Below are 14,640 nucleotides of genomic sequence, written 5' to 3' on the forward strand. Positions count from 1 at the left end.
AAAATAAACACATATTTACAACTGTTTTTATGCATTCAAGTTTATTTTATATTCTTGCTTAACTCTTTTGTCCAAAATATTTTTCAAATCAAGCTTTTACAGCATTCTTCTCCCATGCCAGCCACGGCGCCGGCGTTGGAGAACATTTATTCGTCGATTTAAACATTTGACTCAACAACCACCAAATTTTGTGTCCCTTTAAATAGGCATTGACACGCGGCGCTACTATATTTTCAATCTTCTCACTAATTTCATTTTGATTGCTATTAATGTAATTGGGAATGATTGTTTCTATCTGATCGTTGATGAGCTGATTCAATTTCCCATCACCCAATAGACCGCCAATGTTAGAGTTCACGCCACCTAGAGTGACCTTCGCCTCGAACTTATAAATCTTAATGGAGCCCCAAAGGAATGGCATCTTATACTTGAATTGTCCTTGAATGGAGAGATCTTTCAGTGCAAACTCTAATGGGCCTGAACCCAGGTAACCCACTGATAAGCCCAGTTGATTTAGCAGATCAATGAATGTATCTGTATTGTAGTTATAAGCAGTGGCCTTCAGCTCCCGGAAGACAAAGTGGTATTTAACTTTTTTCTTGAAAGTATAGCTAACTTTCATTGTCTTAATGTCCATGCGATCCAAGCCATCCACACGTAAACGAATTAACTGGAGTAAAGATCTTTCGTTTTGGAAGAAATAAATAAAGAAAGTTTTATTTTAGAGCGAAGTTCAAAATACGAACGTTGGGCACTCACTCGACCACAGAATTGCTAGCTTTCAAATTCAATTCCGCATTAGTGTAGGGAGCTAGCGGAGGAACGCCAAGATCAGGCCAACCGCAGGGCATTTGTTCCATAAAGTTCCTGACGGCCTTTTTGGCCTGCGAGTTTAGAATCAAGCCACGACTTTGGTCTGTTTAACAATGAGTAAGTAAAAAAAGTAATTGTTGTGTAAGTATTACTGTTTCACGATATATTTATAACATTTGAACTTTTTTTTTTCAAAACAAAAAGAGTATTTTAAAAGAAATTCAACTTTTTACTCACCGCCCTCCAAAGATATATCCCAATCCGTCTCATCGTCCACATCTTCTTCGACCAAATTTGCGGCAGTTGAAGCCAAAAGGCCGAACAAGAAGAGGAAAACTACGCGCATTCTAAATCTTTTCTACACCAGAATATTATATTGGAATGGCTGCGACGCCGCTTTATATACTGTTCAGGTTCGAAAAGATCATAAAATAATACTCAAAAAACAACAGTAGTATATTCGCTGGTGGCTTTTATTATTTTAATGCATGTTAAGATTATTTATAATACACTGCGGAGCATAACTATAGACATTCATTAACTCAAACGACCAAATCTATTTTTTTAAAACCTTCGAATAACAAAGTGCAACCAAAACTGATGTATTGTGGAACGATTTTCCGTCATCCCTTATGAATTTTGGTTTGGAGACAAACCGGTTTAGGTATTGTGCCATCTTCAGTGTCACTTTTCGTTCGTGCCGAAGATAACATCGAAATTCGCGAAATAATTCAGAGATTGGCGCGATTAGACAAATTAGTGCGAGGGTTTTGAAAGCATTTTCTAACGAATTGAAATTCATTGAGGTTCTGTTCACTGCTCGATGTTTTTAAGTTATAATTTGTTGATGATTTTCGACTTTTAGCATTATTTAATAAAGGAATAATGTGCGCCTATTGAGTTAATGAATGTCAAAGGCCGTTAACCCGGCGCTACCGATTTTTTCCCTAAATGCGTCTATATTTATGCTCCTCAGTGTAGAAACACTTGATTAATACAGGCCATTTTTTCAAAGGATTGCAAATTTGATTAAGCATATCATTATGATTGATTAGTAGCATATACCTAAATACAAGTACCTAAGTCGTAAACCCGCTGTAATATTTAGCACCTCGTTACTGACGTTGTACGTAGCACATACCTAACTCACTGTTTACACGACGATGAAAACTTCTTCAATATTGTCTGATTATAAAAATGCAATGAGATGGCTATCGAAAAGGAAAATAAACTTAAGAATGCGGATTGATGGTTAACGAATCGTTTATATAAATACTTACGTATACTACTTAACAGTGTTGTGAAAAATGCATTAACGGTACATTAAAGCATTAACGATGGTGTAAAAATTAATGCAGTAATTTTGGAAACTTAATGCAAATAAAAATTTCAGTGCTTTAATTTTGATAAAATTTCAATGCACTAATTATGAAAAATATTCTAATTAAATTGGTTTTGATTAAATTACCCAAACTAATGCTAAAGAAAAATTTTAATGTATTAAAGTCTTTAAGTTTTTTATTTATAAGTTGTCTGATAACAGTTATTTCTCTTTTCGTCAATATTCTTATATTTATTACAACGTTTATCAGACAACGTAAAAAAAAACGTTGCGCAATAACTGTTATCAAACAACGGTAAAAATAAAAAGCAACAACAAAGAAAAAATTTATTTTCTTTATTCTGTAAATCAAAATTTTAAATTCTCTTTTTACGGAATGTACATACTATTACACTCGCAAACATAGTTGACCGCGAAAATAAGTTTACGCGTCCTTCTTCGCCGTCAAATATTTTAACGCGTCTTTCTTCGCCGTCAACTATGTTAAGAGTCTTTCTACGCTGAAGTTTTTTTAATGCGCCTTTCTTCGCGGTCAACTTTTGAGCTCGCGCCTTTATATATGTCTAGTGACTTAATGCACTTTCAGCTTTTTTGGTTGATTTATCAATTGATAATCTAGAACCGAGTTATATTCGATCACTATTACCACTATTCGGACTCAGTTAAGAAAAAATTAATCTCAATTTTAACCGTAATATTTGCAAAGATTTTTGTTGTAGATGGATTTGAGTTCGGAGGTTTGCCAAAACTTCTTAATATTTTGAAATAACGTTCCGACTTCAATTTAAGAATTTAACTTTAAGAATGCATTCGCATGTAAATAAATATGTTTGTATGTACATATATATTTAGGTAAACTAAGGGCCATTTTTCCAGTCATTAGTTAACCCTTTCAGGACTAAAACCCTATTTAAAAAGAAAAAATTGGAATGCTGCTTTAAAGTTATCTTTCATATTGTTTCCTTAAAAAAAATATTTTAAGACTAAAAATATTTCTTTTAAATTGTGTGAAAATCTGTAGACAAAAATGAGGCAATTTCATAATTTTTTCTAAAAAAAATTCCTTAAAAATAGTCTTTTGCACTTTTTTTTAATTTTGGTAAAAAATTATTTTTTCCGAAAAAGACTATTTTTTTTCCAGGTACAAGATTCCTCTCAAACAATATTTTAAATTAAATTAAAATCATTGTTTTAGGAAAAAAAATATTTTTTGTTCTAAAAAAATGTCTCCTTACAAAAAATCCCAATTAATTAAAAAACATTTTTTTCACTTATAAGTTGGGTAATATGTTTTTTCCTAACAAAATATATATTGCTTGTTTCTTTAAATTTTTTTCTCAAATCCTCAAAACTCCTATTTTTTTTTAAAGAAAGTCATTTTTCTCAACATAAAGTTATATTTTACCAAAATAAATATTTTTCTACAAAAATAATGTTTTCCCAAAAAAATTATTATTATTATTTTTTATTTCTGGCAAATTTTTTCTAATTTTTGTGAGAATAATTAATCTCATGAAAATCATTTTGTCTATAAAAGTTTGTTAATATTTTGATAATTATTGAAATTTAATGCTAAAAGGTAGATATTTTTCTTAAAATCCCTAAGAAAATATAAAAAACAAGTAATTTTTATGCAAACAACAAAACCAACTTCAATTCCCATATACAAATTTAAGATTATTGTTAATTTCTTAAAGATCCAATGACTGGATCTTAACCGAATTATTATGGGACCACCTTTGAGGTAACACCTTTCCTTAAAAAAAAAAAAGAATTATAGTGGTCCAAAGTTATGCGGTAACATACAAAAAAAAAATATTCCCACGAATTGATAATCTTCTCCTTTTTTTAAAAATCGTTTAAAAAACAAATTGGCGAAAATATTTTTTGTTCCAATTTTTGGTATTATTGTTTATAAATATTTTTTCTAAAACTTTATAATAAAATTATAAAAACGTAAAAAACAAAACCGTTAAAATTCATACGATATTCCTATAAGTGCAGAATTTTTTTGGGAAACGTGTTTTCTTTGATCCTGAAAGAGTTAACTAATACAAAATCAGCGGTTTTAAACTATTGGTTAACTAATGGATGTGCACTAGCTAACTACAGTAAAGCATTAGTCATACTGTGAAAATGGTCTTAGAGAACTCGCTTTGCTGTAGTGTGCTAAGAACCACCTGCTGCACATTTTCGACGTTACACTAATCTTGATTGCATGCACAATTGAGAGATGTCATATATCAAAGCACATACATATATTATAAAATTATATTTGATTTTTATAAACTCGATTGATAACAATGCACCTGTTGCAAACGGCTTAAAAGAATATGCGGAATTAGTAATTTATGGAATAATATAAAAGTTAATACTTGCGTCTGCTGAGGACATAATCTTGAAATATACGGCCAGATTTGAAATGTTTTTAAAACAGAAAAACTTTATATCCAAAAATTAAATAATTCACGATTTTTCGAGGCTTGGGATTTTTGGCTTTCCTACGATTCTTTTGCGAGACTTTTCGCTATTTCTTATCGGAACTTTTCAGAATTCTCTTTGCTATATACCAGACATGTCGAGTATTTTCGAGAATTATCTAGTTCAAAGGTACATCTATGTAAGTATGTACATATATCTTAATTGTGCTTTTTATGAAAAGCTAAAAAGTCATAAGCAACAATTGTCAGCGACTTTCTAGTGAAGAAATAAAATGTCAATTTTGCCTTTGGATTTATCTTAAAAAACGGGAACTTGATGGATAGAAAACAAAAAAAAAAAAAAATGTTTTTATAAACAGTAACTCTTTTAACTGAAACTTATAAACCTGCCAAGACTTGGCATCAAAGTCACAGAGAGATGTGCGGAGTGGTATTCTTATTTAAACCAATGCATGGAATTGTCAGTTTTGATGTGCCCTCAAGCCCTTCAAAGTATTTCAAAGCAAGTTGACTAAGCCCCTGCAATTCAAACCTCGGATGGCATTACGCCGTTGGTTTTATATATATCTTGACTTTAATAAACATTCAAACCTCAAAGATACCTCAATTGCGCTGTTTATTATAAAAAGGAAATTGCTGCAGCATTTCGGTGCAGATCAGTCCAGACTGTTGCTGCTTCGTGCATTGTTCTCTTGGACTTATATTCGTGCCGGTATAGTACCCTTACTGGCATCGCACAGTGGTTCGGCAGATCTAGCTGGACGAAAGTCAAAATTTTTTTGTTTTTAAAATACTCAATGGTACTTGAAATACATTCCTCACAATACATGCAAATAGAAATTGCATTTATTAAAGCATTAACATATGAAAACAAACAAAAAAAGGTAAGTCAACGCCGACTATGTGAGAACTATATTTTAAAAGCTGAGGGGTTGTGTGTTAAAACAGAAAAATACTTGGAGTTATAAAAACTTTGGTTATGTAAGAGTTAAAAAAAATAGTAACTCGCGAATTTTCTGCTTTCTGAAATAGGCATGCAAATCTTTAGGCGCTGTTATAAATTTTTTTCTGAAATTTATTTGTGTTTCTTGCTGTGATCTTAAATTTTAGTCGTGGTAAATAAAATCTTAAAAAGTGAGTTGTTTGACATTTGGAGAAGTGTTGCTGAAACTTCTAAAAGACAACAAGGTGTCCGTGATTATGTGATTAGTAAATTTAAAAGAAATATCTGATGAAAATTCTCGTTCCGAAGTAAATTAAGTAAATGACTTTAGATTCGTAATCAGCAACCCAGAAAACCCCCAGATACCCAGTTACATAGAAATCTACAGATTTTTTTAAGTTTTAGTCCGCCATATTGGATCCGCCATTTTGAATTTTTGGTAAATGACTTTAGATTCGTAATCAGCAACCCAGAAAACCCCCAGATACCCAGTTACATAGAAATCTAGCGATTTTTTTTTTTTTTCGTCCGCCATATTGGATCCGCCATTTTGAATTTTTGATAAGCGACTTCAGATTCGTAATCAGCGACCCAAAAATCCCCTAGGTAAGAAGTGGTGTAAAGATCCATCAACGAGTATTTGTTTAAATAGTTTCGTCCAGCTAGATTTGCGATCCGAACCACTGTGCATCGTCGGTCCGCTGGAATTACGAGCGCTGTCGGACTGAAGATCCTACCAACTGTGAGTTTTATAAAACGCTTTCAAATTTTGATGATAATTGATATTGAGCATATACATAAGTACTTACATATTTTAAGTTTATAATTAATGTACGGGTAATAATTTCTATAGACTAAATAAATCAAATAAAATTAAACAGTTTTTTTTTGTTTTTTATAAGAGCAACAAAGGTCCATATTTTCCTAGTTTGTTTTGCTTTTCATTATAAAATGCATTCTCAGAACAATTACCCAACAAATTTCTGATACAATCTTGATGAAATATGATATTGTTGCTTATGTTTGAGGTCTGATATTTTTGCAATGCGCAGTTATAAATCTTTTTGCCACAATTTACAGCTAAGGCTCTCGTTAAGATGGTCTGCGAGATTTGGTTAACATATTTTTATATAGAACAAAGACAAACATACATATCGCACATCTATATAGATCTAAACTGAGCTAACTCAAAATTAAGAGAGGGAAATTTAACGGCTTGTGGGTCGTACAGATTTAACGCAATTAATAAAAAAATAGGTATAACAGTAGTTTTTTTTAGTTAATGTGTATAATCATGAAGAAAAATATATTTCCATTAATTGGATGCGAGTCCTATGAATTGAAAAAAAAAAAAAAAATCGCCCAAAATATTTTTTTTTTAGTTGATCGCACTTTAGATCTAGGTGTGCGATATGTACATACATTAATTAAATTATTGGCATCTACTGGTTTCAACAAAAAATGTTGCCTTCTCATCGCCCTCCTCTTCTTAGTGTTTGTTGCGTAGAGGGCAAAGAGATTATTGCATTTTTCGGTAGAAACGAAATCAGCATATGAAAAAATATGAAATTCGTTTATCAACGTGACAAAAACGTGCCTGTTAGCCTTATTATTTTGTTAAAATAAACTATGAATAATTTATAGTTTCTAGATTTAGGTAAATGGCAGATTATATATTATCAACATACATTATCAGTATGATCAGCACGTGAATGTTACCAATTGTATTTGTTATAAAAATATACTACAAATAATTTATAATTACTTGCAAAGCTGCGAATTAAGAAAACTATAAAATAAAACCACAAATTATAATGCTTGAAATTAATTTAGATCGATGCATAAAGTTTGTTAGTAATCTACGTGTGTTGTTGCCATGATCGCATACTGGAGTGGATTGAAATGATTGAGCTGCAGCATAAATCATTGACTTGTTATTTTTTGACTCTTATAGATGTCTGATTATTTGACAAAAAAAAAAAAAAAAAACACGAAAACGTATTTGTGAGTCCTCCTGAACTAGTTGGACCAGTCGATCCTCGGTTTTTTTTTTTGCTTCAAAGGGGCTTATTAAGTATTAGCGTGGGCCGAGAATCCGCTTTTTTTTTAGAATTTTGATTGGTAATAGCACGTATATGGTTCATTATGCTCTAAAAAAATCTGTGTGAGAGCTGAAAAGTTTTGGCGGATATTTTCAAAAATATCGCTTTCCGATATATCGATATGGCGAAATTGAAAAAAATCATCGTATCGATTATATTGGTTCTGAATTATCGATGTATAGCACTTAAAAAACATTTCCAATTTCGCAGCAATAATTAAGAATCCTTGTTTAATAATAGTTAAAAGAAAAGAAGAAAAACTTACAGGATTATTTATTTTACATATAATTTTTCTGGTAACCAGGTGATATCTGATATACATATTTAGTTTAAAAGGTGTCACTCACACAATTCGACGAAATTTTTGCTTTGATCAGCTACAACTCAGCGAGTTTATAAATGTAAAATTTTTCAAAATTTCAGTGATAGCATAAAAAAAATTTTATGTTTTCAAAACCCTGGTAGCGACGCCAATTTTTTTTTTTTCATTTTAATTTTTCGTGGATGCTCTAATTTTGTACGTGGAAAATTTCAATTTTGACATTTGTCGCCGCAAATCCCAAGTCCCTTTTCCTTCTACTTTCAGAGCCACATCCACCTGTCAAATGACCCGTTCCGAAACTAGAAAGTCTGAGGTGCATCATAGGGCTCAGTCGCGAACGGCGGGCCTTCCGATATCGAGCAACCTCCAGAGACAATCAACCACCCCCTATCGGATAATTTCCCGGGCGAACAAACCACTTTTAGCGCCCTCCGCGACAGCACCTCTAACCCAACTAGAGTTGTATCACTGAGCTCTTTTCTTCTTCTTATTTGGCGCTGTAACCGCCTAAGTGATTTTCGCCTAGTTCAACAAAGCACGCCAGTCGTTTCTCTTTTGTGCCAACTGACACCAATTGGAAATGCCAAGTGAAGCCAAGTCCCTCGGCACTTGGTCTTTCCATCGCTTTGGGAGCCTACCTCGTCCTCTGCTTCCACCAACGGGTTCCGAGTTGTATACTTTCACAGGTGGAGCGTCATGGCCAGCGGAGCCGCTATATTTTAATTCGCTGGACTTCGTGCAGGTGCTAGAGTACATTCTTTCGATTTCGAATCGTTTGAAAAGTCGCCGGCCAATAAACGCCAACTACTGGGGAATGCTTCAGTAACGGCACTAAAAAAACCAAAACGGCCGCAATCGTAGACCTTTATAGATTGAATTAAAGTAGAGCACATGATATCAGAACTACCGATGGAAGTGGGGTCCATTCTGCATTGACAAAAATAGTGATACCAGTGAAACAAGGCAACTCAAATCCATGCTTATCGTTTACAGATCCTTTCTATTTACAGGGGTACGTAAACGGTTCATGACGATGATAGATCTGTAGATCTGCGATCTATAAAGAAGACTAAATCTACCAAGGATCCCGAGGTTCACCATAACGACTCATGAAGAGAGATTGGATACCTTCAGACTCGGCGGTTATTTTAGGCATCCGACAAGAGTTTAACGCCGGCGCATGTATGTACGCACAATCCATGATTCAATAATTAAAGGTTTGCTCATTAGTCACATTCGAGTTTTGACACTCCCTTAGCTCCCTTACAAAAGCTTTGCACACACACACACACGAACCCACACACAGTGCCTTGCTAAGGGAGCTGATTTTGTCAAGAGGGAGTGAGAAAACTGTTTTTTGAGCAATCCTTTTATTATTGAATCATGCGCACAATCGACATGAAGTGAAAAGCAACAAAATAGATAACTAAAACTTCGGGAAGATCAAGGTCTACAAAACGAAAACTTAAACTTAAGTCAAATTAGCGACAATTCCCACAGTAGATTGTAGAGGTTGTAAGGGAATCCTCAAAACCCCGTTAGCTTCGTAAGCTAATTTACGCAGTAAAACAAGTAAAAATGTTGAAGCAAACGTCAAATTAAGCACAGTTAAACCCTTCCCACTTCAATTCAACTATGCTCATATTTCAATCTATATTTTATACTTATACAAATGGTTTACTAGATAAGAGAATCTTACACTTGTATTGATATAGAATAATACTTATTAGGTGAGCTTTTTCCATAAATCATTAACAAGTGGTCACCTTGACGTATACAAAGTTATGATTTCATTGGCCAATGTTTTATGGCTGATAATGCGATAATTTTTAGCACAGATATTTGGTTGATTCTATAAAAACCCAACGCCACTGCCGAATATAAGGCAGTTAAGCAACTGTTAGTAGCACAAATAGTTAGCACTTAATCTTATTTATAATGAAGACAACACTCGTTCTTTTAGCCATTGTGGGCCTGGCGACAGCTGCGCAAGTTCCTGATGCATTCGGTAAGTGTATGGGTAAGGGTAAATCTGTAGCACAAATCAGCTGTGATGATGGTTATGCATAAGAAAAAAAGTCGGATTTGACGTATCAGATTCGTATAGGGACAAATGTATAGACATGTTTAGATAATAACTCCACTGGGGTTCTAACATGTGCTGCATTTGTTTTCGAAAACCTAAACTTATCTAAGCTCATTTGAAAAAGTTTAGTGGTAATCAGAAACTTAACAAATCTTTTACAGGGCTAACAAATTCAACTTTTCTGTAATGTAATGCTACCAGACAAAATTTAGTTCCGAAAATATTCCTATTAACGAATTTACTTTTTTTCTTTCATCTATCAGCTGATCGTTCCCTCTCGAGCTCAGCCGTCGAAGCTATCGAAGGTATTCGTGATCAGATGCCATGCGGTTTTCCCGGTGTCGGCATTCCACCACTCGCTCCCCTCAAGATCCCATACAAAGAGGTTAACATCGACACTGAGGCTCTACAATTGCAAGGTGTTGTGGAAAACTTTCGCTTGAATGGCTTAAACGATTTCGATATCGAGGAGATGAAGATCAACGCGATCACTAGCAAAGTCACCTTCCGCTTCCTCTTCCGCAATGTGAATGTCGATACACAATACGATTTGCGTTTGTTCTTGAAGAAGGCCGGTTTCACTATCAACTTGGTGGGCAATGGTCCAGCTAAATTCGCTATTAAAGAACTGGACATCAGTGGCGTCGTCAAATACTCCTTGGGCGTTTTGAGCGGCAAATTGAAGTTGAAAACGTTGAGCATTCGCACGCATATCGGTGATGTGGAATCTGATATTCAGGGTGTTCTGGGTGAGGCCGGCATCAATCAGCAGTTTAACGGAGCCTTGGCTGAGTTGTTGCAAGTTGGCGTGAATGAGAATGAAGACGAGATTGCTGATACCATCGAGTCGATTGCTTTGCCAAAAGTGAACAGCGTTTTGTCGGAAATGACTCTAACCGATTTGGTTAGTTTGGTGACTGGCAATGGTGAAGAGAGGGAGGAATGCATTCCACCATCATATTAATTGATTGAATCCAATGGTTTTGGATTGGATCTTTGTTGCTAAGCTAAGACGTATTTTTGAGAATGGAATAAAATGTGCATTTCGGACAAAAATATTGCAATAGACGATATATAAATAGTAAAGGGGGACGATACAAGTTTTTTTTTTGTGGAACTTTACAGAAGTGAGCAGTGAATCGCTGGACAAGTAAAAGTAGTATTTAGTTCAGCGAAATGTTGAAGGATTTAAGTTGAGTAGGGTGAGAGAAAATGATTTTTACGTTTTAATTTTTTTTATAAAAATTCTAATAACACCCCGATCGGTTCTAAGTAAAGTAATCAATTCAGACGTAAGGAAAATCTCATATAAAATTAGTGAAGAAATGATTTAAAAGACACTTACTGATTAACCACTTAATGCTATAAAAGTATGTTATGGTACCCTGCTCGATTGATTTAGGACTCCTAATTAACATAAATGTGCATATCTCATAAATATTTGTAAGAATATATGCTGAGTTTTGTAGTGGTTTCTGTGGGCCGTAGGCTTTTTCACAGCTAAAACTTTATCTGCAATAGTATGCTTTCCATTTTTAAGTTAAGTAGAAAGCTTTAAGCGTTTAACACTTTTTTCACTGAGAGAAAAAGCTTATTTATGGTAAGTAAAATTAACCTGCCTAATCATAAAGACAAGTTCTCTTCTCTTGCTCTGGAACTTTACCGGTGTGCTGACGATCAGAGTGACCAGGTTAGCCTTTTCGAGGCTAGATTTAGCATTTAATTTTATGCTATAGCCTCAGAAATTTAGATCTGACTTCGTGGTTTTTTCTGGCATTTTTTTTTTATTTTTATTAAAATCTTCATAATAAAATTCGAACTGCAACTATAACAAGTCATTTTTAAGGAAAGAACACAACCGACTTCAATTCTCATATAAAAATTAAGGAGTACCGTTAATTTTTTCATGATCCAATGTTCGGACCTAAACCAAATTAGTATGGGACCACCTGTGAGACACTACCTTTCCGATAGAAAAATTATCGAAACCGGTTGACGTTTGGACCACGTCTGCGGTATCATACATAAAAGAAAAAAAAAAAATACGATGAAACTGACAGTTGAGTAGACTGTGCGTGTTTGCATAGAGACCGTCAGATTGACAACCCTTGCGTCGACGGACCCAACGAACGTTGGCCAACACTCAACTTTTGACGCACGTAAGTCTGTCACTGCTGACAGTTGTATAACTCTGCGTTTACACAAGGCATGACAATTGAGAATATGTATTAATTGTCACATTGTTTGAGTAAAGTAGGCGTCCAGACAATAAACTGTCCTCGAAAAGTCAAAGACAGTGACGAATACATCAAGAGAAGTGGGAATATATTAGTAAAAAAAGTGTGACTATTTTGCTATTGTATCTTCAAAATTGACTTGTGTAAACCCCAAGTACGCGGCCATAAGGAACAACTGATTTTTGTTTGCAGACGCAATACCTTCATTGCGGCGTATCTCTGCGTTACGTACGCCACTTCCTTCGCATACTTTTCCGTTATTGACGTACAAGTGCCCATTCTGACGGGCCCATCAAGACTTAAATGTGCCAGTTTAAGGAACTTTACTTTCAAGAGAACCCTTATGATGAAGGGATCAAAATTGCTATACCGAGGACATATAGACATGGGTATTATTCTTCATACGAGTCCAAAGTATAAGTAAAACACTGAGGGTCATTCTACATAAAATCCTGCAATGAGACTGATTGTGAATGTCACAGAAGGCACTAGTGGATTGTCCGTGGCTTTCGGTTAGCGTGAGATTACTGGCGAGGGCCAGTGGATGCTGGATGGATCGTTCCTAGTGCCTCTCGTGTGATGGTGCACAGTAACGGTGAACTATAGCAATGCTACATACATTTCTTAATCTATAATTTTATCGTACTGCTGTCCTACGTATGCGTTAGCTCTTTCGCGCCATGATACAACAGTCGTTTTCATTGCTAACCACGAAGGCTTTACCACCGACTTCCACTGAATACTTAAAGCGGATTCATCGTTCGCGTGCGGACAGCTTTTTGTTTGCTCTCAAGAACTTTGCTGTCGTTCTAGTGGCTACAATAATCCCGCCCAAACCGGCTAGTCCTTCAATCGTTGTCGTCAAGCTCAACTAACGGGAGACCCAAGAAGCGTGCAGCCTCTATAGGGTCCGTCCATAGCCACAGAGGCGTTAGTTGAGTGGAGTTTAGTGGGCATGCGATGATATGTTTCGAAGCATGGGGAGTCTCTCCTCATGCCGGGCACTCATCATCATCAGGAACGAGTTCAACCTGCTGCAGAGCGAAGTTTGGCTATTGTGGTCCGAGTTTCCCGAGGCAGCTCTTTCTCCTCCACGTCAGGTGGATGTGTGCCCAGAAGGGCATTCACAGGTCTGGAGTCTACGTACCTTGCGACCGACTCCCTGTGAATAGCGCTCATGGCCTGTAGATATGCCGTCGGGTTCAGAGGTTGCTTTGTGAACCTCTGAACTTCGTCCGTCAGTTCGTATAGATAGATGCCTTCAGACGTGCCTTGGCGAGGGCCCACCGGCGAACTGTCAGAAACGACGTCGTTACGAAGTCGTTTGACAAATTGGGTACATACAAACATATCGCTAAAATTACGTCACACGAATAGCTGATTCTGTCAAATTCGCCAAGAACATAGTAGCGGTACTGCAGTCTCCCTACATCGTGTCGCGAAACATATCGAGGCTGGAACAATCGCATTTGCCATGGAGAGTGAGAATTTAGAGACTACATACTGAGTATTTTGAAATCAAAGAGAAAATCTCTTTTAATCCAGTTTCTAAGCACATAACATTCCAACAAAAAGTCGCTATGTACCTACTTCTATGGAAAATACGCTGTATCGCACGAGTTTCACGTGATAACCCATAAAAATTACACTAATTAAGGTTATCTGCATATGATAAACGTGCAGACTTTTATGACCTTAGTATGAAAAAATATAATGCTATTAATAGCTAAATCGAGCCAATAATTACACCGTGCGACAGTCAATTCAACACATAAAAATCAATATTCATATGTACTCGCGAAACTGGGGACACAAATATAGTAAGTCAAAGTGGGAGTTTAGCTTTTCTCTCTGGCGTCGGAATTTTTTAAGTTCTTTTAAATTTCAACGTTATGATTAATTCAAAAAATATTTAGAAAATTATTCAAAACTGATTTTTTGCGCAAAAGGACAAATAGATATTTAAAATATTCTTTAAAACTTTATGCTTTAATATCTCTTAACATTCATTTTCAAAATTTTCAATCACCCTCATTGCGAGAGTGGTGTCGCATGCAAGTCGTTTTTCGAGAGTCGAATCGTATTGCAAATTGCACGTCATTGCCTAAAATTTCCATTCGATTAGTGTATTAAAACGGAAAAACTTGGCAGCACTGTATAGTTTTCGACGATTTTCGTCATTTACTTATTTCAGCACGACAGTAAACAATGCCAATGTTGTCGAGTCGTACAATTTACCCTAATTTACGACTTACGCATTGAGGCTGAATATTTATTTTTGAAAAACTTAAATGTTAAGTACAATATATGTATAACCGCATCGTCGAATTTTGTGTTTTAACTTGATTTGTTTA

The 14,640-nt window shown here is 35.2% G+C and overlaps 2 protein-coding genes across 2 annotated transcripts; one reads left to right on the forward strand and one right to left on the reverse strand.

The window, feature by feature from the left end:
- Positions 1–23: 23 nt before the first annotated feature.
- Positions 24–1,159, reverse strand: LOC118754226. Its single transcript, XM_036489091.1, has 3 exons — positions 1,047–1,159; positions 760–909; positions 24–683 (listed from the first exon to the last, which is right to left on the reverse strand). The coding sequence occupies exons 1-3, from the start codon at positions 1,157–1,159 to the stop codon at positions 89–91; spliced, it is 858 nt and encodes a 285-aa protein (XP_036344984.1). The 3' UTR covers positions 24–88.
- An 8,742-nt stretch (positions 1,160–9,901) lies between these two features.
- Positions 9,902–11,166, forward strand: LOC118754227. Its single transcript, XM_036489092.1, has 2 exons — positions 9,902–9,971; positions 10,313–11,166. Exons 1-2 carry the CDS (start codon positions 9,902–9,904, stop codon positions 11,011–11,013), a joined length of 771 nt encoding a protein of 256 aa, XP_036344985.1. The 3' UTR covers positions 11,014–11,166.
- Positions 11,167–14,640: the final 3,474 nt, after the last annotated feature.

Source organism: Rhagoletis pomonella, unplaced genomic scaffold (genome assembly GCF_013731165.1).
Source record: "Rhagoletis pomonella isolate Grant_MI unplaced genomic scaffold, Rhpom_1.0 Rhpom_scaffold_03577, whole genome shotgun sequence".
In the NCBI taxonomy this organism is placed as follows: Eukaryota; Metazoa; Arthropoda; class Insecta; order Diptera; family Tephritidae; genus Rhagoletis; species Rhagoletis pomonella.

Excerpts from the sequence above, each read along its gene's own strand:
- LOC118754227 (XM_036489092.1), top strand. The coding sequence starts at position 9,902 with ATGAAGACAACACTCGTTCTTTTAGCCATTGTGGGCCTGGCGACAGCT. Across the intron at positions 9,972-10,312 it reads GCAAGTTCCTGATGCATTCG|CTGATCGTTCCCTCTCGAGC; the intron begins GTAAGTGTATGG and ends TTCATCTATCAG.
- LOC118754226 (XM_036489091.1), bottom strand. The coding sequence starts at position 1,159 with ATGCGCGTAGTTTTCCTCTTCTTGTTCGGCCTTTTGGCTTCAACTGCC. Across the intron at positions 910-1,046 it reads ATATCTTTGGAGGGCGGTGA|TCGTGGCTTGATTCTAAACT; the intron begins GTAAAAAGTTGA and ends AACAGACCAAAG. Across the intron at positions 684-759 it reads GCTAGCAATTCTGTGGTCGA|ATCTTTACTCCAGTTAATTC; the intron begins GTGAGTGCCCAA and ends CCAAAACGAAAG.